Genomic DNA, 26,104 nt, shown 5'->3' with positions numbered 1-26,104 from the left:
CCAATTAAAGACCCATAAAGCAGTTGCAGTGCTTTCTAACCCACCTTCTCACAGCAGGGAATTAAGCCCTCTGGGTGATGCAAACAAACTTCAAAGAGAAGATTATGCCCAGACACTAGTACTGTATAGCGTAAGGTTTGTATTTAAGTTTGCTCAGATATTTTGGCAGAGATCAGAGATGCAGATCCAATGAACAAAGACTAATTTTAAGACACATTCTTTGCAATCATCTAAATGGCAAAATGGTATCAGAAAAAGGCAGATATAATAAGTTGTATAAAAAAAAAAAGGTTGTAGAAGTAGACAAAAGTTACCTAAAATCAAATACTAAGTGACAGCTTATTCACTGGTATTAGCAACTAGGAAATCTTACGAATTCCCAAAGAAAGTAAGCAGCACCATGAGTTCAGTTTGTGTACCCAAATTTTATTTGCACAATCTTTGGAAGATGTCCCACTCAGTGCCACAGGTCTGGATGCAATATCTAAGTAGAACTGACAGAATACATGTCCCTTCCATGGATGTCATGGAATGCTTTCAGAGCAAAGAACACATGAGAGTTGACAATACCTTCACTAGTTCAGACATTAAAAGTAATCGATGGGAAAAAGAACTGTCTTTAACGTCTAGTAGTATTTCTTACCAGCCTTTCTCACATCTGTCATCCTTTTCATTGCGAGGTAATTTTTTAGGTATTATTTAGAAGCACCTGACCATTTTATAAAAACACATTTTATGTAGAGGAATAGCATATCTTAGTAATTTGGTTTTATTTAGTTTCCCAATTTTTAAAAATCATGGATAAGGAATCAAATTTAAGTTTAGCTTTTCTGGATATTAATCATCTAATAGAAAATTAAAATCCTTGATATATTAAAGAATGTGAAAGACAAAACTATAAATTTCTCAGAAGAAAATATAGGATAATAGCTTCATATCTGTAGGGTAGGAAAACATTGATAAACTGTAGATATGAAAATCAAGAAGTTTTGACCAAAGATACCAGAAAGAGAGGGAAAGACAAACCATAGAGTAGGAGACAATATCTACAACACACTTGACCAGATAATTAATAGTAGCAGGACAAACAATTTCTTATAAATCAACAAGGAAAAGATAGAAAACAATTAAAAAATGAGTAAGCCTTGAACAGGCACTTTAAAAAGAAAGGTATTCACGAGGTCAATAAGCGTATGAAAAGGTGCTCAATCTCATTAGTCACCAGGAAAATGCAAATAAAAACAACAAGGAGATACTACCACACAACTATCAGGTTGGCCAAACCCAACAAATTTAATTGTATTAAGGACTAATGAAGATGTTGAACAATAAAGACTATCAAACACTGCTGCAGGGAGTGTAGACAAGCACAATCAACTTTGAAAAACAGTTTAGCATCATCCAGTAATCAAATATGGTACATATCCTATGTAAAAGTATGTTTACATGCTCCGGGATTTATGTATAAAGATCACAGCAGCATTGCTTGTAATAGCCAAAAACTGCAAACAACTTCAAGTGCTTTAACTGTAGAATGAATAAACTGTGATATAATCTTAAAGTGTATTACACTGCAATGAAAATAAATGACACACAACAACACAGAGGACCCTTACAGACTTGAGCAAACAAGCAGCAAAACTACATACAGAATAATTCTATAAAATTCAGAAACAGGCACTACTAAATAAAATTTTTCAAGGAACTATACTTATGTGGTAAAACTACAAAGAAAAACAAAGAAATGAGTATCATAAAAGTCAGGATAGTAGTTACCTCTGGAGAAGGGGAGTGGAGGGACATCTGGGGCACTGGCCAGCCCCACCTCTAACATTTACAGGGCCTTGGCAAGAGTACAAACAGAGGCCCACAAACCATATGTCTAAATATTTACAAGATATGAAATAAGCTAACAAACTATTAAATAAAATACATTCCATCCTCCTATCATAACTACTTGGAAGGCCAGATTCACACTGAAAATTCTGGGATTCCTTAGAGTTCCATGTAGAAACATGGTTCAGGGAAAACTGGCCCCTGGCCCACTGTCCATCTCCCCCTTTTCCATCCCACACTGCCAGGAACCTCACACACAGGGATGCAGTCACCTCTACTCACAAGCCCAAGCTCCATCACATACCCTACTCCCCACAAACAGATACCCTTAGGCCACCCCTTGGGCCTAGGGGTGTGTACACCAGTAGCCAGTCTACCCTCAGAAGGACAAACCCTAGGGAAGACTCACACAGACTCTGGAAATAAGCCTGGGGCCATTGGGTCAAGAAATTCTTAGATCCTAGGTATTCAAAGTTTGTCTAGGATGGAAGGGTTTGGGCTCTAAATGAGCATGTCCCATAGGCCCCACAGACTCCTTGCCTGAAAGGGGCACTTCAGAAGAGGGCCAAAGCAGGGCCCTCTAAAGTATAGGGCTAGGGCAGGGGTCTTCTTGCCAGGACCAGAATTTCCTTAGAACCAGGCAATATTATTTGTCTTAACCTGAATAGCAGTAACATGGGTACTCACTTTATAATTATTAAACTGTACACAAAAGTTTTATGCACAGTTTTCCACAAATAATGGGATGGACATCATGTCCCTGCTGATATGATACACTGAGAAGGATACAATATCACGTTTGAAATACTCCCACACAAAATCCATAACCTAATCTAATCATGAGGATACAATCAGATTCAAACCCAGGGACTTTCTACAAAACAAGAGACCTAATTTCCTCAAAAACATTTCATAAAGGGTTTAAAAAAAAACAAGGTTGCAAAACTGTTCCAGACTGAAAAAAACTAAACAGATGTGAAAACTAAATGGATTACATGATCCTGAATTCTGCATCAGAGGCGAAAGTGCTATAAAGGATATTATTGGGACAACTGATTAAACATGGACAAATGACATTAACTTTCTTATTTTGGTAACTGTATTGGAGTTATTTAAGAAAATGTCCTTACTCTTAGGAGATATATCCTGAAGTATTTAGGGTTGAAGGGTCACAATGTCTGCAACTTATTCTCAAAAGGTTCAGCAAAAAATACACACAGTAATAAAGCAAATGTGGCAAAATAGTAACAATTGATGAATCTAAGGAAAGGGGGGTATGCACTTAACTATTCTTGTAACTTTTATCTTTTAAAATATTTTCAAAATTTAAAGTTTTTAAAAAAGTAAACTAAAGGGTTAAACAAGAAAAGAGTTGTCTACAGGGAGAGGAATTAGATGACTGAAAGAAGAGGATAAGGTAAAGACTTTTCATTTTGTTCCTTTTTCTTATTTGTACTCATCAAACTTTGTTCACATTCCCCAAGAAAATTCATTTTAACTTTGGGGGAAAAAATCCTACAGCATTGAAAAGGGGAACATTAGCAACTGTAGAAATAAAAGCTTTTGTCCTTAAATCTGTCAAATCACAGCCGTCACCAACTGGTTACTCTGACGAGTCAGCTCACAGAGGTACTGCTGCACGAACACACCTAGTATCAGCTACTTCCCTTCCCAATCCAATGGTTTGCACAATTAGAGGCATAACTTAAGATGAATATTAACATTCTACTTATAGAATGACCACAAGTTTATAACATGTTTCACAGCCTTCATGAAATAATCCAGAAAGTGGAGCTCACGCAATTCTCACTTTTGATATTGAGAAATGCATTCATTTTAACAAATATTGGTGACATTGTGCAAAGCCCTGCAGATGACATGGAGAGATGTGTACAACATGGTCACTGCCCTCAAGAAGGCAACTTAGCAGAGTGAAGAGGACTTGAACCTAAAACCCTGGCTATTCCACACAGTAGCTGTATAATCTTGGTAAGTTATTTGACCTCTCAGATTCTGTTTTCTCATAGGCATAATGTTGATACCATCCAACTATCTTTAAGGGTTGTACTGTAAGGACTGACTATGTATGTCAAGCATGTAGGACAACAGAACAACAGATACTCAATAAAAGGTAACTATTTTATGAGTATTACAATCTAATTAAAATAACGAAGTAGAAAATATGTCCAAGGTTTGTATAGCCAATTATGGGCATAACTACCATTGGAATCCTGATTACTCCAAGTTTCTAATCCAAATAAATTCATTCTCCATAAACACCAAATAATACATGCAACTGTTGGTGTGTGGACCGAGAGTTGCTCCCTAACATACCTTTGGCAAATGCATCACTCTCTTAGGCACCAGCAAAAAGAACACTAGGTCAGAAGGTTATTTTTACTCATTAACCAAGAAGGATTTTAGGTCAAGAAGTGATTTACTCAGCCTGCACAAGATACGCTAACCTTATCCAAGACCCTGTTGTTCAGGAATACATGTCCAAATTAGTCCAAAAGCTAAAGCCAGAGGAGGTGTTTCCTTCAACTAATTTCCAACCTTTTTTTAACCAGCTGACAAAATTTACTGAACTAAATCCATTTCAAACATCTCCTTCCAGTTTAGTGGCAGAGATTTCCCTTTATATTATTTTGTAACCTAATTCTAAACCTTCCTTATTAGCAAGGTGACAATATTTCATACTAAATAGTTGACTTCCAGGCATCTCCGAAAGATACAAACCAAAACCCAATGATTACAATGAATAAAGCCATATTTCAAGGCTGTTATAGTAAAACTCTTAATTTAAATTGTTCACTGCAATTATTCTCCATTCCCTAGGATGATGTGGGCACAGATAAAAGGGAAAGACACTTAAACATACTTAAAGATAAGTAACAGTTTAGAATATTCACATATTATCCGATATGCATGGCTAGCTCATACAATAAACAAACACGCCATATCATAATGGAACATGCAAATACCTGAAACAGTGCCACCTGTCCTAGGATAGGCCACTTCAACATACACTTCAAACATGGTCTCTGGGTTTTGCCTATAAAAGAAACAGATTGTGATTACTGACAAGTATTGAGGGAGCATGGTATAGAATATGCAGGCTGTGGTATAGGGCAGACCTTGATTAAAATCATTAGCTCCACAACTTAATGGCTGTGGAACTTTGGACAAGTTACTCAACTTCTCTGAGCCACGCCCTCCTAATCTATGAAATGAAAATACCTAACCAGAAGAATTATTGTGAAATGTAAAGAAAACACACAAAAATTGCCTAGGGGCTTCCCTGGTGGCGCAGTGGTTGAGAATCTGCCTGCCGACGATGCAGGGGACACGGGTTCAAGCCCTGGTCTGGGAAGATCCCACATGCCGCGGGGCAACTAGGCCCGTGAGCCACAACTACTGAGCCTGCGCGTCTGGAGCTTGTGCTCCGCAACAAGAGAGGCCACGACAGTGAGAGGCCTGCGCACCGCGATGAAGAGTGGCCCCTGCTTGCCACAACTAGAGAAAGCCCTCGCACAGAAACAAAGACCCAACACAAGCCAAAAATAAATTAATTAATTAATTAATTTTTAAAAAAATTGCCTAGATACAATGTTTGGCACATAATAGCTTAGCCATTATTATGATTTTACAGATGTCATATTTCCAGTTTACACAGCTGGATCTCCAAAACCATAAATAGAATTTTGAGGAAACTCAAACCAAGGCAACACTAGCACAAAGTAACCTTCTCCCTCATACGCCAGGACAAAATATTCAGATGAAGTTAACTTGCTTATTTACAGGTTTTAAAGACTCAAGAGAAACAGTATCCTATCTCATTAGGCTATAACAAAGACAGGATGCTAATAGGGGGCTTTGCCTAAATTGGCAATGGCAAGTATATGAATGTTCATTATTATATCCTTTTACCTTTTTATGTCATAAATATTTTATATTAAGTTTTTAAAAGATCATAGCACTAAGAGAATGTTAACAGTTGTTCATTCTGAGTGATAAGAACATTGGAGTTATAGTATCTTCATATTTTCTCTTTGATTCTAAAACTACAATAAAAAGATTATTTCCAGATTGCATGAAAATTATTTAGTAGAAGAAAATGTTACACATTCAAACATCTATGACTGAATTCTATTTTAAACCTGACAACAAAGCTCAGAGAAGAAACTTTCTGAGTTGCCTAATCAGATCTAAGGCTTAATTTCAATCAACTAAATACCCTGAATTTGCCCAGTAGATTCCACTTTTCAAAATAACTATCTCATTTATCTCATTTCATCCTCATTATAATCCTATGAGGTATGTGGATCAGTCATCACCCTCACCATACAGGTGAGAAACCTGAAGCAAAGAAATTCTAAGTGACTTGTCAGTAGTCTCACAACTAGTTAGAAACACAAACACAGCCAGAGCTGCAACTCAGACCTCCTGGCGCTCAAACTGTTTCAGTGATTCTAAGATGAAATTTTTTCCCCACATTTTCCCAAGTCTTACAATCTATTGCATCTTACAATTCTAAATGGCAACATTTTTTTTCTTTCTTAGTAGTACATATAATAACAGTACATCTTATAAATAATGGCATCTTAGACTCAGTAAAATACGGTAATACTCCCTCTACTTCCTCAGGGGTAGTTGTCTGTCAATCAGGGATCTACTTATTTCTCATGTGAAGGATCATTACTTCCTCACTGAGGAGAAATTTGGGCTTGTGCTTTAAATAACTACCTAGAGTGAAAAGAGTTGGCTGCTCTAAAAATCAAGGAATTTAAATATACCTTTGTCAAATATAATTTTTAAATTAGACATTAAATCAGAGTATCTTACTTAACTAAATAAAGGTAAACTCAAGTTTTAAGAAAGCTGTTTAAAAATGTTTTTGTGCTTTTTTTTTTTCCTGCAAGAGAGTAGAAAAAGACCTACAAGGTCAGCATCATTTGGTCACCAAAACATTTGTGGAAAATACCATATGGAACATCCCCTTCATTCAAATAATCTCAAAGTAGAGGGCTTGTTGAAAGAAAGGAATGTTCTAAGGTCATCTGAAGAGTACCAGGAAGATTCCCTCTAAAACCTAAAAATATCTTTAAGCCTATTTTGCAACTGGCTGAATTTCATCTCAGAATTTCATTCCTCTGGATTAAGATAATGGCTTTCAAAATGTATTCTGCAGGACCCTAGGACTCCATGGAGATTCCACGCATATTTTACCCAAATGTCCACTTTTAAGTTTATTTTTCCCCATTTAAAAAATTGAAAGGAAAAAACATGAGCATACAAAGGTGTTACATACCAAATTTTTTAACACTGGAGCTCCGACATGTTAATCTGTGCCACTAAATTAAGGTGGTTTGGACAGATCTGCTATCTCTCTAAGCGAAAACATCCTAATGTTGTCTAAACTCATTATCTCTGCTTCTTCTCCTCCCTTTCTCTTTAACACACTTCAACCAGCTTCTGAACCCATCACACCACTGAAACAACTTGTCATGATCACCAATGACCTCCACATTGCTAAAATGTGCCAAAATGGTCAATTCTCGATGCTTGTCTTAACCTCTCAGCAGCATTTGACACAGCTGATTGGTTTGCCCTCCTTCTCCAAACACTGTCTTCACTTGCCTGCCAGGACATCACTCTCAACTGGTATTCTTCCTGCCTTACTGGCTGCTCCTTTGCTGATTCCTTCTCACATAAGCTCTCCTACCCTCAAACTTAGTGCTGGACCTCTCCCTGTCTACACTCATTACTTAAATGATCTCATTCAGTCTCACAGCATTAATTACCAGGCAAATGCTGATGAGTCCCAAAGTCCTGTCTCCAACCCGACTTCTTCCCTGACCCCAGATTCCCTTAGCCAACTGCCTGTTCAACATCCCCATCTGGATTTCTAAGAAGCATTTCTAACTTCACAAATGGCACTTTTCTTCCTCAGACCTGCATTTCCTGATATCCACCAGTTAAGCAGGAAAAAAAAAAAAAAAAAAACACCAAACTCAGTTCTGGAGATGGATGGTGGTGATGGTTGCACAAGAATATGAGTGTACTTAATATCACTGAACCATACACTGAAAAATGGTTAGGCTGGTAAATTTTATGTTATGTGCATTTTACTATAATTTTAAAAATGAGAAGGAAAAACGTCCTTATAAGGTCCTACATTATCTGGCCTCTGCCTATCTCTCCAATTTCATTTCATACCTCTCTCTCCTTGCCCACTGCACTCTAGCCATACTGGCCTTCTGTCTGCTCCTCAACACACCTAATTCATTCCTATCTTATAGCCTTTTGTACTGATCTTCATATAGGTGGTCCTTCCTGTCATTCAAAATAAGGCTTATACCTGACCTCCTCAGAAAGGCCCTCCCCAACACACTCTCTACCATCGAATTTTAATTCCCCACATCACACCAATCACAACCTGTTTCCCTCCTCTAAATGTAAACTGCAGGAGAGCAGGGATTTTTGTCTGTCATACCCACTAGTTTTTCCCAGGTACCTAAACAGTGCCTGGCACGTAGCCAGAATCAAATAAATACTGAGAAGGAATAAAGGAAGTACAGACTAGCTTTCCTGGGGTCTAAAGTATTTCAATAAATGACTGGAGTGATTATACACTTTTATGACTCAAACTTTAGCATGTTAAAAGATAGATTTGAAGCCCCACCTCCAGGGTTTCTGGGGTAGGACCCAAGAATTAGCATTTCCAATAAGTACCCAGGTAATAGTGATGCTGCTGGACTAGTGATCATACTTTAAGAACCACTGATCTAGTTAAATGGAATTCTTCTTCCAAATAATTTGTACATATAACATAAACATAAGGTATACCTCAATAATCCATCATTCCAACAATGCTTTTGCAATAAAAGATTTCAAAGAAAATAAGCATTTGTGGAAGCAATTAAGCTAACTTCTCTTCTAGTGTTACCCATAGTTACTGCCTCATTGTAATGCATAATAAAACTACCTAAGTTTCTTACTCAGTTCAAATAGCTGCCAGAGCTCTATTACATGGAGCCAAAGATTATGACAGTCTCTTTAGGGGAAAAAAAAAAAAAAAAGCAAAAAGCTGACTACAACCCTAAAAACAAACTGGACTATACAAGTTATAGTCATGCTCATCCATGATCATTTACATGTTACATTACAGAAGAAGTAGCGACTAATGTTGTGACATTGTGACAAGTTATATAACATACCAACAAACATACGTAAGGGCCAGTGAAGCCAATGCAGATGGAAGCATTTTCTATTTCTCTGCACATCAAAAAATAAGTTTTAAAGTGTCTCCTCTAAATGTAAATGGCCAAGCGACTCTTACTTAATATTTTTATTAAACCACTAATACTGTAACAATTTCCAGAGAATCTCTGGAACTACTGAATACCTTGAGACTACTTATTTCCTCCAGTACTCTTTAAGATGCTTAATATTTTTAACTACTTGGCTAAAGGAACTGAAAATCCTATTTCTGTCCTATTAACACTCCTGCTAATTCAGTACATGTAGTGAAGTTAAAAATACTATATTCCGAGCCATTTTCCAATACAGACCCAAGCTTTCCCAGAGCACATCATATCTTAACATATTACCATGGAAATGTCCTGGTTCTGCCATGATATCCCATTATTAGTTGCCTTACACTCCTATACCTCCATGATCTGGAACTCTGCCCATCTGCCAAGCTCTTTTTTGCCACCCACCCTTACCTCGTGCAGTCTTGCACCCTAAGATCCAGCCATAGAGAACTACTTGTAGCTCTCTGAACAAACCATGCTCTGATTCTCTAATGATAACATCATTACCATACCACTGCCCGTACCTACTGTTTCCTAGGTGCCAGGCATGATCCTAAGCACCGTACATGCATTATCTCAGTTAATCTTCAACAACCCCGTAAGTATTATTACCCCCAGTTTAGAGATGAGGACACAAACTCAGAGGATAAACTAGCCAAAGTCAAAGCAAGGAAGTGGCAGAATCAGCATGGATCATCCAAAGGCACTAACCACTTTACTATTCTACCTTATTCAGCTGCTCTTCTGGAAGGAACTATCTGTCCAGTCTTTTTCATCAAGCCTTAGGCTCAGGCATTTCCTCCTCCCTGGGAAGCCTTCTCAATCCCCCACACTCACATCCTAGACTAGGTTAAGTGCCCCTCCTCCGTGCTCCCAAGGCACCCTGTACTTCCCCACTTTTGCAGCTCTTACCACATTCGACCCTGACAAAATCACAACTACCTAGGGAGCTTTTAAAAGTCCTGACGCCCAGGCCACACCCCAGAACAATTAAATCAGAATCTCCAGGCATTGTTTTTTTTTTTTTTAAAACCTCCCCAACTTATTCCAGTGTGCAGCCAAGGTGGAGAACCACCCATGTCCCTCTAATTAAATATGTCTCCCCCACTAGACTGGCAGCTCCTTGAGGGCACCAACTGTCTTCTCATATCCTAGTCCTACACCTGGCACAATAAATGTTTGATGAATGAGTTTTCCTCCAACATCTGACACATAGTTTCCAGAGAGTAACTGTTTCTCTTTCTCTAACAAGAGGTAACTTACTGAATACACACTGCTTACACCTGACTGTTATTCTTTAAAGATGTTTTCCTTTGGAGTCAAAGGCATCAATAAGTCACACCTGCTGACAACAGCCTTGGCTCTTAAATACGAAAAAACGACACACAAGCAGTTAAAATGTGTTTGAAAGAAGGGAGGTCTGGTCGGTTCTTGCCTCTGGGAGAATGAAGCCTGAGAGTAAGGCAAGAGAGCATTTCTATTCAATACCACACTCTTCTGAACACAATTCTTAGTGATTCACTGGAAGGGCCATGCTCTGTGCTCAGGGCCGTGTTCTCAAAATGATTAAGTACACTCAGCTTGAAGTCATGAAACAGACAAAGGCTTTGACAATATTCAGGCAGCGGGAAAGCTAATTTTTTTTTTAAAGAGCATCATGCTATTGATCACTCTGCTGGATCATCAGCTTTCAATTAGGACCTACTTTTCTTCAATTACAACATATTATGAGATTAGGAGAAAAATGTAACAATAACTCCTCACAAAATGAACCTGCTGCATATGATAACCATGCCATCATGCTAGGCCCTCAACCCTTTAAGTGTTATTTAGAAGTACAAACTGAGACACACACAGTACTGGGATCCCTTACTCATTTCACAGCTATCAAATCTTCACACCAGCTAGTATTCTAAAGCAAAATAGCAACCTATTCTCTATGGACTAGGGTAAAACTTTAGCACACTGTCTCCTTAGTTACAAACTTATATGCTGAGGGGGCTGAGGTATATAGTATTTCAAAATTCATACCAACTGAACTGTCTTAAAGTTGACAACATGGTCAAAAGTAACTGTATACACTTCAGAATGTGCTAGCAAACATCACCTAATAAACATTGATTCCTTTGAGCTAGATATACAAGCAAAAAAGGTAGTGTTAATATTTCCAACAAGTCTCCATTTGTTTCAGTAGACTCTGAAATTAAAGCCGTTTTTCCAGGCTGAAAATGCTGTATCAAAGGGTGTTTTCTAACCCATAACAAGTTAACACCTCCATAGAAGAACGCTGTCACTGTTGAGACTTGTCAGAAAATGATTAACTTAGTTGTGTAATTATACAGACAAGTCATTTCAAGATTTTGCACTTAAATTTTCATTTCTAATACTGTTCTCAGGATCAGATTAATAAAGATACAGATGCTACTATGAGAGGAGTTACAAAGTTTTACCTTACCATAGATTCCTGTGGAAAGATTCTTATGCCACAATGTGCAAAGCAAGTTAACTGGAAGAAGCAGAGCTGGATCCCAAGCAGAAAGACAGAGCCTGCACACCCCTCCACAATGTGCAGTACTCCATGCACTTTTAATAAATTCCCTCCTGTGCTGAGCAGCACTGTAAAATCTAGACTCTCCAGTCACATTAATGGCATTTGCAAAGATGGCATCCATTTCCTTGTCAATAAATATTTTTGTCCTTAAAATAATTTTAAGAGCCTCCCCTTCCCTAAGTTTTCCTCTGCTCTTTCTGAACAATTTACTCCTAAAACTATCATGTGGGCAGAGCAGGGTAGATGCCCACGTCGGCGATGGCTCAGTGTGAGATGTCAAAGCCTGAGCAGGGTGAGGAAAATGTCCCTCAGAGGGGGTGACCTGACAAGAGGTGTCAGATCATGAGCGAGGTAGGAGAACGTCCATGGTAAGAGGTGGCCTGGCCAATATGATGTCAAATCAGAGTGAATGAGGAAGGCATCCACTGAGGGGAAGCACCCTGGCATGCGGAGCCAGAACCTGAGCGGGGTGGAAAAAGCATTCATGCTCAAGGGCAGCCACGACCAGGATGTTGAAACACAAAGAGTGTGAAAGGCGCCCCATGGAGGGACAGCCCAACACGGGTATCAGAGCCCAAGAGGGTGAGGAGCATGTGCAAGCAAGAGGGGCCCTAGAGTGGGGTGGGGAGCCAGGGCAGGTATGAAGAGGCTGACTATGTGGGGTGAGAGGAGACTCGCCTAGCATCATGGGGAATCAGAGGGCAAGCAGGGCATCCACAGGGCAGTGGGAGAGCAGGGGCATGTCAAACCACTGTAATCCCAGGAAAGCAAGGTAAATGAGTAAGAGCATCCACATGGGGTGGAAGGTGATGGGGGAGCATGCCTAACGCAAGCCCAAGACCAGTAAGGAAGACCTGCTTTCTCACAGTTGAGGTTAGCAGAAAACTATAATAGAATGAGTTCTACGGAGTTGAATTTGAATTGGAGATACTCATGTGAATTCAAGGTTTTCAGTAAATATATAATAGAGAACTGTAAATATGAACTGACTTTTAACACACACATACTTCCTGGCTCTGTCTACTGAAAGGGCCTTGGCAGGAGCAACACCCCAATAGCAATGAGCATATCTAGGACCCAGATCTTGGCTTCTAAATACAACCATCCTCTAAAAGGAACCGGGGGTCCTTGGAGAAATACCTGATTCCAGGGCTGGGGCAGAGAAAGTACAAGATGAGACTGAAACATCCTATTGTGCCAGAAAGCAAAGAAGTGCTCAAAGAATGATGGGGATATGTCAAAAGGATACAGGAGACAGCTTAAAAAGGCTCCCACTGCCAATCTGGGTAATGTGAGCATCAAAATCAATAATGATATTAACAGATTATTAACCCATCAAATAAACAGAAAACTGTGAGCCCACATTGATATAAATGAATAAATTGACAATTTAATGAGAAATGGAGTATTTACGTAGTTTTAAAGTATCTTCCCACAAAATCTTTACTAATTGCAACGATGAAGAGTAACTTTTCAGTGTAGAAGTTTGGCAAAAACCACCTTAATCAAGTCATTAAAGTGATCACCATCAGGAATGGACAAACTACTAGAATGCAATGAGAAGAGCATAGCATCACGCCCACGATAGTCCTGTCCAAGATGCTTAACCTGAATCTAATCTTGAGGAAACATCAGACAAACTCAAATTGAGGGACCATCTAAAAAATATCTGACTTGTAATTTTCAAGTGTCAATGTCATGAAAATCAAGGAAAGACTGAAGATCTTTCCAGACTGAAGGAAACTAAAGAGACATGACAAATAAATGCAATGTATAATTCTGAACTGGATTGTTTTGCTCTAAAGACTGTTATTGAGACAACGACTGAAATATGAACGAGGTCTAATGACTAGAGATAGTAATGAATCAATGTTAATTTCCTGATTTTGATGGTTGAATTGTGGTTATACAGGAGAATGTCCTTGTTTGTAGGAAAAGCACACTGAAGTATTCAGGGGTGATGAGGTATCAGGTCAGCACCTCACTTAAAACTGGTTTTTAGAAAAGTTCTCTATATTGCCAACTTTTCTGTAAGATTCTGGTTTTTTAAAAAATTTAATAAAACAAAAACAACCATTAATAGCAATTTCCCTGAGCTGTTCTTTACCAAGACGTTCTCACAAAAATAATATGTGGTTCTATGGAAAGAGCCCCAGACTAAATATCAGAGAGTCTGGGTTCCAATCCCAGGTAAATCCCTTACTCACTATGGGATTAGAACAAGCCATTTACCCTTTCACACATCAGCTTCCTCCCCCATCAAGAGATAACATCTGTCCTGCTCATCTCAAAAGTTGTCTTAGGGATCAAATGAAAGAAAAACAAGCAAGTGCTTTGTGAACTAAAATATACTAAACCAAGGTAAAGAGTATTATTTATTATACAAAAATAAAATTGCTTCACCTTACAAATCACAGGCTTTGTAAGTAATCCAGATATTATTGTGTATTTCAAAGATTCAAAACTCTTAAGCTTTCAAACACTGTTACTAAAAGCAATCCAGAAAATAAGGAACTATCCAAATAGAAACATTAGTCTAGGGAATAAATGACTTTTAAGAACAAGGGGTAAGAGTTCACACTTAACAAAAAGTAAATTAAAAAAATATCTCCTCTACAGGGAAAAAATACTGAACAAATGCAATATATGAAAATCAAAAGAGTCTCTGATATACAACTTTACTTTTCAATCAGTAATACTGTGACTATTTGTATACTTTTATGGTTAACGTGGAACTCTCACCTACATTTCTGAACCTGACTGTCAAAACCTTGTCAAGGTAGTGGGATAGTATTACCCTCCCTGTTTAACAGAAAAAGAAACTAAGGCTAGGATGTGGTAATACTCCAGTTGATTCCTGGTTTTCAGATTACAAAGCCCATAACTTTTCCATGACTTTTCAAAAATTACTCCCAGGTTGTTTAAAGTAGCAACTCTTAATCCTAGATTAGGGGTGGAGGGGACAGACCATTCCAAAGAGCTCATGAAAAGCTTCACTAACTTCCCAGGGAAAATTACATATAATTTTCAGGGAGCTCATGAGGCTACTTATGGAAATAAATAGCTTATATCACTGATGACTTGTTTTTATGTTCTTTCTCATTTAATCCTCAAGCCAAGCCTATGAGAGGAAGGTTAATATCATTACCCCATTTAAAAAGAGCAGATAGGGCTTCCCTGGTGGCGCAGTGGTTGAGAATCTCCCTGCCAATGCAGGGGACACGGGTTCGAGCCCTGGTCTGGGAGGATCCCACATGCCGCGCAGCGGCTAAGCCCGTGAGTCACAACTACTGAGCCTGCGCGTCTGGAGCCTGTGCTCCGCAACGAGAGGCCGCGACGGTGACAGGCCCACGCACCGCGATGGTGACAGGCCCACGCACCACGATGAAGAGTGGCCCCCGCTTGCCACAACTAGAGAAAGCCCTCGCACAGAAACGAAGACCCAACACAGACAAAAATAAATAAATAAATAAGTAAAAACAAACAAACAAACAAAAAAGAGCAGATACCCTGCACAAGAGCAAGCAGCTTCTAAACCTTGTTAATACTTACTAAACACTTAACTATGTGTCATATACTGTTCTAAGCACTTTTTAACGTATTATCTCATTTAATCTTCCCAACAACCTGTGAAACAGCTACTATTATCATTCCTATTTTACAGGTGAGGAAACTGAAATAAAATAAAAATAAAAGGTTAACTTCCCAAGGTCAACAGCTTGTAAGAGACAAAGCTGGGATATGAACTCAGTGTGGCTTGAGTTCCTATTTTTTAAACCAACTCTACATATATAATATACAATTGTATCTATATTAATATATACACACTAAAATGCACCCATTTAAGTGTACAGTTCTAGGAGTTTTTGCAACTGTATACATTCATGTAACTTATACTCTATTGATTTTTTTTTAATAAATTGATTGATTGATTGATTGATTGGCTATGTTGGGTCTTCGTTGCTGTGCACGGGCTTTCTCTAGTTGCGGCAAGCGGGGGCTACTCTTCCTTGCGGTGCGTGGGCTTCTCATTGCAGTGGCTTCTCTTGTGGAGCACGGGCTCTAGGCGTGTGGGTTTCAGTAGTTGTGGCACACAGGCTCAGTAGTTGTGGCTCACAAGCTCTAGAGCACAGGCTCAGTAGTTGTGGCGCACGGGCTTAGTTGCTCCGCGGCATGTGGGATCTTCCTAGACCAGGACTCAAACCTGTGTCCCCTGCACTGGCAGGCAGATTCTTAACCACTGTGCCACCAGGGAAGTCCCTACTCCATTGATTTTTTACGACTTTTTTTTTTAAAGAGAAGTTTTAGGTTTGTAACAAAGTTGAAAGGAAAGTTTTTAAATTTCCTACATACTTACTGCCTTCACACACACACAGTCGTCTGCATTATCAACATCTCCCACCAGAGTGGTACATTCATAACAGGTGATGAACCTACATTGATACATCATTATCACCCAAAGTCCACTGTTTACATTACAGTTCACTCTAGGTGTTCTATATTCTATGGGTTTGGACAAATGTCTAATGACATGTATCCATCTTTATAGTATACAGAGTATTTTCACTGCCCTAAAAATCCTCTGTGCTCCACCTATTCATCCCTCCATGTACCACCAACCCCCCCCCCAACCCCTGGCAAACACTGATCTTTTTACTGTCTCCATAATTTTGCCTTTTCCAGAATGTCATAGTTGGAATGATACAGTATGTAGCCTTTTCAGATGGGTTTCTTTAAGTTAGTAATATGCGTTTCATATTCCTGTGTCTTTTCATGGCTTGAGAGTTCATTTCCTATTAGTGCCGAATCATATTCCATTTGCCTGGACATGTCATAGTTTATCCATTCACCCACAGAAGGACATCTTGGTTGCTCCCAAGTATTAACTATTATGAATAAAGCCGCTACAAACATCCAAGTGCAGGTGTTTGTGTGGACATAAGTTTGCAACTCCTTTGGGTAAATACCAAGGAGCCTGATTGCTGGATTGTATGGCAAGAGTATGTTTAGTTTTGTAAGAAACCACCAAATTGGCTGTACTGGGACTTCCCTGGTGGCACAGTGGTTAAGACTCCGTGGTCCCAATGAAGGGGGCCTGGGTTTGATCCCTGGTCAGGGAACTAGATCCCACCTGCATGCTGCAACTAAGAGTTTGCATGCCACAACTAAGGAGCCCTCCTGCCGCAACTAAGACCCAGCGCAACCAAATAAATATTAAAAAAAAATTAAAAAGCAAAAAACAAAGTGGCTGTACCATTTTGCACTCCCGCTAGCAATGAATGAGAGTTCCTACTGCTCCATATCCTCACCAGCATTTGGTGGTGTCGGTATTCTGGATTTTGGCCATTCTAATAGGTATACAGTGGTATACCATTGTTTTAATTTGCATCTCCCTGATTACATATGATGTGGAGCATCTTTTCATATGTTTATTTGCCATCTGTGTATCTTCTTTGGTGAGGTGTCTGTTAAGACCTTTGGCCCAGTTTTTTAATTGGGTTGTTTTCTTATTTTTGAGTTTTAAGAGTTCTTGGTATATTTTGGATAGTGGTCCTTTATCAAATGTATCTTTTGTAAGTATTTTCTTCCAGTCTATAGCTTGTTCCCTCATTCTCTTGATATTGTCTTTGGCAGAGCAGAATGTTTTAATTTTAATGAAGCCCAGCTTATCGATTCTTTCTTTCATGGATCATGTTTCATTTTGTATCTAAAAAGTCATCATCATACTCAAGATCATGTAGATTTTCTCCTATGTTATTTTCCAGGAGTTCTATAGCTTTGTGTTTTACATTTAGGTCATGACCCATTTTGAGTTAATTTTTGTGAGGGATGTAAGAAAGTTCTGTGTCTAGACTCAGTATTTTGCATGTGGATATCCAGTTGTTCCAGCACTGTTTGTTGGAAAGATCATTTTTGCTCCATTGTATTGCCTTTGCTCCTTTGGCAAAGATCAGTTGCCTATATTCTGTGGATCTATTTCTGGGCGCTCTGTTGATCCATTGATCCATTTGCCTATTCTTTCACTTTGCTGTTTTCTATAGCTTTATAGTAAGTCTTGAAGTCAGCTGGTGTCAGTCATATGATCTTGTTCTTTTCCTTCTATATTATGTTGGCTATTCTGAGTCTTCTGCCTCTCCAAATAAACTTTAGAAAGAGTCTGTCAATATCCACATAATAACTTGCTGGTATTTTGATTGCAACTGCATTGAATCTATAGATCAAGTTGGGAAAAACTGACATTTTTGACAATATTGAATCTTCCTACCCACGAAATCTCTCTCCATTTACTTAGTTCTTTGATTTCATTCAGGGTTTTGAAATATTCCTCATACAGATGTGGTATATATTTTGTTAGATTAACACCTATTTCACTTGGGGGGGGTGCTAATGTAAATGGTATTGTGTTTTTAATTTCAAATTCCACTTGCTCATTTCTAGTATATAGGAAAGCAATTAACTTTTGTATATTAACCTCGTATCCTGCAATTTTGCTATAATCACTTACCAGTTCTATGCAATTTTTTTTTTTTTTGGTAAATTCTTTCAGATTTTCTACATAGACGACTATGTCTTCTGCAAAGACAGTTTTATTTCTTCCTTCCCATTCTGTATACATTTTATTTCCTTTTCTTGTCTTATTGCATTAGCTAGTACTTCCAGTACAATGTTGAAAAGGAGTGGTGAGAGGGGATATACTTGTCTTGTCCTTGTTCTTAATGGGAAAGCTTCTATTGTCTCAACATTAAGTATGATGTTAGCTGTAGATTTTTCACACATATTCTTTATCAAGTTGAGGAAGTTCCCCTCTGTTCCTCATTTACTAAGAGTTTTTATAATAAATGGATGTTGAATTTTATCAAATGCTTTTTCTGCATCTATTGATATGATCATGTGATTTTTCTTCTTTAACCTGTTGATGTGATGGATTACATCAACGGATTTTCAAATGTCAAATGAGCTTTGCATAACTAGGATAAATCCCACTTGACTGTGGTGTATAATTCTTTTTATACATTGCTGAATTTTGTTGTTGTTGTTGTTTTTTAATGAAACTTACTATAGCCAATTTATTTTCCTCCTCCACCGCCTTCAAAAAGCAATCCAGGTGCACTGCTAACACCTAAGGACAACTGAAAAGGTCTTCAGAACACTGGGCTCAAGGTCCTGAGCACTTCATGGGCAGTCCTTTGGGCCTCCCTGAGAGGTGATTACCCAAGTTCCAGGGTATTCAGGAATGACAGAGTAGATCTGCTTTTTCTCAGCAGAGTACTGGAGAGAGCTGCATAGAAAGAGAACCCCAGAGATCTGCAAAAGCCCTCCCTTGAGTATATAGCTTAAGTATTGATTAGTACATGTGTGTGAGGAAATTACTTGTGGCTAGAAGAAAAATCATCAGAAAAGATTACAGGTAGCAGTGCCTGGTACTCACAAAGGGCCAGAAATAATGCCTGTTCCCACCAACCAAGGTTAAAAAACAAAAACAAAAACAAAAAACCCTCATGATTCACAATGCATGGGGCAGAGTACCTAGTAGGGTATTACCTTAGCAATGGGCAATAATTATCCCCAGACCAAGTACTGCTTCAGTCCCACTTAACAAATCTTAAAAGCAAGACTCAGAAGGATCAAACTCTTTAAAAGTAACTTAACTGACAAAATATATGAAACAATGGTTTTCAAAACGTTAGGCAACATAGCACAGCAATCCCTTGAGATATGGAAAACAAATGAGATGAGCCTATGGTTACCTCACATTACTATACTGAGTAAGCCCAAGAATATTTATAAGAATACAAAAATACCCAGCACCTTACAAGGTACAATACACAATGTCTGGCAGTCAATAAAAATTTACCAGGCATGCAAAGAATCAGGAAAATACACCCATAATGAAGAGAAAAAAGTTAATTGAAGCCAACCTGGAACTACATAGATGTTACAATTAGCAGTCGGGACATTCAAAGTTGTTATAACTGTATTCTACGTGTTCAAAAAGTTAGAGACATGGGAGATTTTAAAAAGACCCAAATGAATTTCTAGAGACAAAAACTACAACATACTAGGTGGAAAATGCACTAAATGGGACTAACTACAGCGTAAACACTGCAGAAGATTAGTAAACATGAAGACATTGTTTTAAAAATTATCCAAGATGAAACTGAGGGAAAAAAAAACTTCAAGAACAAAACAAAAAAGAGCATCATGACCTGCAGGGCAACTTAAAGCAGCCTCAAATATCAGTAACTGGAATCCCCAAAGGGGGTAAGGAGCAGAAAAGATATTTGAAAAAAAATAATGGTCAAAAACTTTCTAAATTTGATGAACACTATAAATGCACAAATCCAAAAAGCTCAACAAACCCCAAGCACAAGAAACATGAAGAAATCTAAGACAGATGATAAGCAAATTGCTCAAAACCAGTAATAAAGAGAAAATCTTAAAAGCAGAACAAAAAACACGTGTTACATTCAGAGGAACAAAGAATAGAATGACAGCAGATTTCTTGTCAGAAACAAGGCAAATGAGAAGACAGCAGAGCAACATCTTTTAAGTACTGAAAGAAAAAACTGACAACGTTGAATTCTATTCCCAGAGAATATTTCAAAAGAGAAGGCAAAATAAAGATTTTTCAGACATTACAAATGCTGAAAGAATTCATCACCAACAAACCTGCACTACGAGAAATGTTAGAAGTCCTTCAAGCGGAAAGAAGAGATGCTAGATGGAAATACAAACCTGTACCAAGGAATAAAGAACATCAGAAATGTAACAACATGAACTAAAGTCAAATGATCATCTCAATAGATGCAGACAGTTTCACTGGAGAATTCTACTAAACATTTAAAGAATTAATACCAATTCTATACAATATCTTCCAGAAAACAAGAGGAAGAAACACTTCCCAACTCATTTTACAAGGCCTGTACTACTCTGATACCAAAACCAGATAAAGACAGTACCAAAAAATAAAATAAATTCTACACACACACACTATAGACCAATATCCTTCCCAAATATAGACATGCAAATCCTTAACAAAATTTTAGCAAATTCAATAATATACAACATGACCAAGTGAAGTTTACTCCTGGGATGCAAGGCTGGCTTAATATTGAAAAAAATCAATGAAGTTTACACCATGTTAATAAGCTAAAGAAGAAAAATCATAATTATATCAATTTATGCAAAGCACTTAATAAAATTCAACACATTCATGATTTTAAAAAAAAAAGTTCAGAAAACTAGCTTCTTCAACCTAATAAAGGATCTCCACAAAAAAAACTACAGTTAACATTATACTTAGTGCTGAAAAACTAACTATATTCCCTCTAGGATTGGGAACAGGGCAAGGATGTCCACCCTCACCACTTCTCTATCACACTAGAGAGCCTAGCCAGGGCAATAAGGCAAGAAAAAGAAAAGTCACAAGAACTGGAAAGGAAAAAATTAAATTGCTCCTATTTGAAGACAACACAACCATCTATGTAGAAGAGAATCTGGAATTTCAATAGAGGTAATCTCATTCTCCCTTTTCTATCTACAATTTTTCCATTTCCAGCTGACCTCCTTCTAGGAATTTCTCTCTGTAACCGTTCCCTAATGGTGTCCAAAGCCAAAACCATAGACTTGGATAGCTAAGGATTTGAGACTTCAAAAGCACAAACATTAAATGTGAAAATTTGATGGATTTGATTACATCAAATTAAGAATTTCTGTTCAAAAAAGGAAAATTTTGCTTAAAATTGAAGTATTCTCTCCATTTAGTTATTTTTTTCTGTGACTTGGGGGAAAACATCTAGCAACATTCAATTTTAACAGCAACCTTGAAAACTGCTATTAATTCATCCATCACTAAGAAGTGGATATATACATGCTATATCCATGTGTGTGTGTGTATATATATATATATATATTTATACACACACACACACACACACACACACCTCCCCTTTTAAAAAGGTGGGGAGGGACCAGGATTGATATCTGACATGCTGAGTCAGTCAGATTCTCTCCCCTGGAATCCAGCACTGAGTCACAGAGCTGGAGTCAGTTATATGACTTGTTCTAGAACTTAGGTCTATTAACTGACCAAAATCACCTGAGGAATCTTTTTGAAAATACAGATTCCCAGGTTCCAGGGATTGTCATTCAGAGGGTCCATGATGGGGTCCCTGAAAAAAGTGTTAAGTTCCCCAGGTGATTCTAGTACATAGCCAGCGGGTTTGGGACCTACTTAAGTAATAGTGCCAACACGGATCACAAGTAGGAAGAGCCCATAGAGAGGAGGGAGATAGAGAAAACCCAATACAAGAGTCTATTTGGTCCTTGAGAGAGTAGAAGAGCCTGGAGGCTGTGGGAGTGCCTGAGAGACTGACTGTGGAACCTCAGCTCCCCCAAGTGTTCAGGTCCAGGCTCTCTGTGACCTCCCAAGGACACCTATTCAAGTGTCTGCTATTCTCTTAATATAAAGATCACTGACAGACAGGAAAACTTTAATTTTCCATAAGATTTTCAGCTACAGTTGGTCTGCTTACTCAGCCACGTAAATAATAAAATGCCCATTTTTAATTTAACACATAAAAACTTAAAACTTAAAAATTTAAAAAACTTAAAACATAAAAATTTAAAACTTTTCATATAGTTTGCCTATGCTCTAGATTTATTGATAGACGGCACTTACACAGACATAAAAACTTATCGATATAACGAAAGGCATCTTGGAATACCTAAGCAGCCCAAGTCCAAGGTCCTTCAGAGGATTTCAAGACCAACTAGAAGAACAGAAAACAATCCACAGACCACCAAATAACCGTTCAGAGCAAAGTTAACACTAAAGCCAAGAAAATCTCTTGCTGTTTCACAGTAGGTAAAGAAACATGAGTCCTAGAGTGATGAAAACTCTCTGCTTGCCCTGGTTCTGGCCATGAACTGACTGTGCAGCTCTGAGCAAGAAATGAGAGAAAACAGTGGGCTAGGAGGACTAACACATGAGCACACGTGGACTGGCTGTAACATAGCTTTAAAGACTTCTCTCTCTAGAATTCAATTTCCCCATCTCTAAACAGATCTCTATGAATCATCTCTTCCAGTTCTGACATCTTGTAGCTCTATTATTCTAAATCAAAAAGATTTGCAATCTTTTTGCAAAATATAGTCATATTTTAGTTGTTAATATGAAGGTTCATAATTTCTGTATCAAAATATTGATTTAGATTAATACAAATGATAATTTCCCAAGTTCCCAACTTATAAAAGTTCTCTGCCCTGAGTATCAATTCAACAAATAGTTAAGTGGAAGACATTCGGTCACTTGCTCTGGGGCGGTGGTTTTCACTGTGTAGGGCAGATATGTCTTACCGGGAAAGGGAGAGAAATGAAAGGGACCCACTACACAGAACTACTTTTACTGTTTGAGATGTCTAACTTTCAAATAAGGTTTCCTCTGACAAAGCGTTCCATAGCTTTAAAAACAAAAGTGGCACAAAGAGAATACATGCAAACAAAGCAAACATATAAGATAGGTATGTTTATTATCCAGTTTACCAATGAAGAAGCTAAGGTACAGAGAGGTTAAAGTACTTGCCTGAGGTCAGGCATGTAGGAAATGAGGACGCTGGGACTAGAACCCAGGCATTTTAGCTCAAGTCCATGCTCTTAACTACTATGCTACAGCTCAGCATGCCACAACACAGTTTAGAAAATAAAGACAAAAATGTAAACTCCAAGGCTCCCAAATGCATTCAGGAATAAAAAGATACTCATTAGCATGACATGCAAGGTTGTCTGCAATTCAGCCTTGGCTAGACCCTGCAGCCTCATCTGCCGCCACCCCCTACCAACACACACACACACACACACACACACACACACACAAGTATTACAGTCACAATTGCGCTTCTCATCAGGCCTTAATCACCCCGCATGCCGTGTATGTGCATTTACCATTTATTGAGCTATTTCAGAAGGACAGGGCACTGAACAAAGCACTTTATACACCACACCTCATTTTATCCACATGACAATGCTGTGAGGTAGAGAGTATTTCTGAATTTTACAAAATTGTCTTAGAGAAACTGAATAGCTTGCCCAAAGACAAATATCTTGAGTATATGAACTTAAACCCAGGTCTGTTCTTACTTCAAAGGACATGCTCTGGATCCCAATTTCCCTGCCTAAATTTGCTCTATTTCCAAACAATGTCCAATTCACTCAAGATGCATCTAGAACAGTGGTTGGCAAGTAGTTGGCATTTAAGAGATATACGCTGAATGAATGAATGAATGAATGCGTCCTCTCTGGAGGCTCCTCTGATTCCCTTACAAAACTCAGTTGCTCTCTCTACATTGTCACAAGACTTGTTTCAAAGCTCTATTATAAGGCTTCCCAGGAGGTAGGCTACACTTTCTACTTTTATGTACATATTATCCACTAGACTGGGAACCTTGTTTCACTTCGGTTCTATTCTCAGCCCCCTAACAAAAGGCTTGGCTTTTAACAAGCACTAAGTTTGTTAACTGAACGAATTTCCCTGAGGAGGCGAAGAGAGATGAGTAAGAGATTCACAATTCCTATTAAAACTTCTTTTTTCTTGGGAAATAAACAACATTCAGAGATGTGATACACTCCAATGTGTGCTCTGTACATATTTCTAGGTTTCAGCTATCATGAGGCATCTAAATTTAACTCATTCAACACATTTATGAGTAATCTAAATACATACATATAATGGCTCTTAAGGAGCTTACAATCTAGTCAAGGAGACAAAACATAATAAAATATAAAGGCAAACAGTCAAACATGAGCTACCATGAGGAAATATATGACTAGATGTCACATAAAAGGTACAAAAAAATGCTGTGGGTTTGCATGTTGAAGACCACATTCTGGGCTAAGGCTGTGGGTCCGATTATCTGTCGACAGTCGGCACTGAGGCTATTTCCAGTCAGTTGCAAAATGAGGGGGGAAATGGGACACTGCAGTGTGTTTTCCATAGAAAGGTATTTAATTGAATTTTTAAAACTGTCTCTAATCTGACATCATGTTCCTCCTCCTTTCTTGATGTAAAAATGTAATTTCTTTTCACAAATAATGGTGAGAGGAGATGACCATTTTTATGCAGTTCCACAAAACTTGTTTTAAAATTTTTATTGGTATAAACATTCCAAGCATTTGGGAACTGCTGAGCTAAAGCATTCAAGAGAAGCATCAGAAAGAGGTAGAAACTGAAGCAAACACTGCAGGATGAACAGGATTTAGCTAGTTGGGGAGGAGAGAGATTTTAAGCAGGGGGAACAGCCTGCATAAAGTACAGAGGTATGAATGTTCATGTAAAGTTTGAAAAATAGCAACTAAAACTGCCTGATTAAAACTTGGAAAAATTGCAGCTGCAAATTCCATTTCTGGCAATATGACAAGCTAAGTACCTTTCTCAACTTCCACTGAAAACAAGTATAAATATTGGATTTTTTCATCTCCTCAAATAAACACACTGATGAGCTTACAAGAAAATAAGGAAGATTCAGATAAAGAACTAAGTGAAGACTGAAACCCAAGAAGGCAATCAAAACACACAAACTAGCTTTCTCCTTGAGGGCATTTACATAGACCAATGCAAGCTTCATTCTCCCAATCTAATGGGGTTCAAGGAATGCAATACAAAACTAACGTTCAACCTAAGGTGGAAAGTGTAATAGATACCCCTCCCTCATAATTTAAACTGGAACTACAAAGGTGATCAAGATAGAAACCCATCCACACATGTACAAATTCAGGAACTATAGTGAAAACCACTAGTCTCAAAACTTGGTATTGAAAAAAAAGGAAAATCTTTCTGCAAGTTCAACCACAAGCTGGCTCTCACAAGGGATTCCTACCGAATGGTCAAAAAAAAAAAACCTCAACCCAGGAATTTAAGTTGAAATGGTCACAAACTAAAAGTGGCCATAGGACACTAACAAAAGAATTACATAATCTCTGGAAAAATTCACTTCAACCTTGGCCTCAAAACAATTTTCACAAAAAGTTCCAGGAATAATGAGCTCATGAGCAAAAATTTGAAAACCCTCAGAGAAACAAAGCCCATAAATAAGAACTTCAGAAATAAAAAATGGCAGAATCAGACTTTCAAAGACTTCAGATACTTGAATTATAAGTCTGGATATGCAACGTGTTTAATAAGCTTAAAGAAATAAAAGGGATTGAAAATTAATAAAGAGTAAGACACTATGACATGATCAAGCAAAACTGAAAAAGAACAAAAAATTTCTCAAAATAAGAGAGAGTAACACAATGGATGCCTTAGGAGCAGAAAAGATACAACCAAAGAGAATTAGTGAATATACAGAAACTATATAGAATAGTATTCAGAAAGAGAGATAATATTTTTTTAATAAAAGCT

At 38.1% G+C, this 26,104-nt stretch overlaps 1 protein-coding gene across 6 annotated transcripts in view; it reads right to left on the bottom strand.

Annotated features, from left to right (window-relative positions):
- The window catches only part of DENND1A (DENN domain containing 1A), a 535,812-nt gene that overhangs the window by 486,450 nt on the left and 23,258 nt on the right, over nt 1-26,104 (bottom strand). For all 6 annotated transcript variants that reach the window (XM_068552005.1, XM_068552010.1, XM_068552006.1 and 3 more), the window contains exon 2: nt 4,821-4,891. In XM_068552005.1, coding sequence (XP_068408106.1) covers nt 4,821-4,891 — 71 coding nt within the window. The remainder of the gene's footprint in view (nt 1-4,820; nt 4,892-26,104) is intronic.

The sequence above is a fragment of the Eschrichtius robustus genome, chromosome 10 (genome assembly GCF_028021215.1).
Source record: "Eschrichtius robustus isolate mEscRob2 chromosome 10, mEscRob2.pri, whole genome shotgun sequence".
In the NCBI taxonomy this organism is placed as follows: Eukaryota; Metazoa; Chordata; class Mammalia; order Artiodactyla; family Eschrichtiidae; genus Eschrichtius; species Eschrichtius robustus.
Note: the sequence above shows the minus strand (reverse complement) of the source record. Positions and strands in the feature narration are given on the sequence as shown.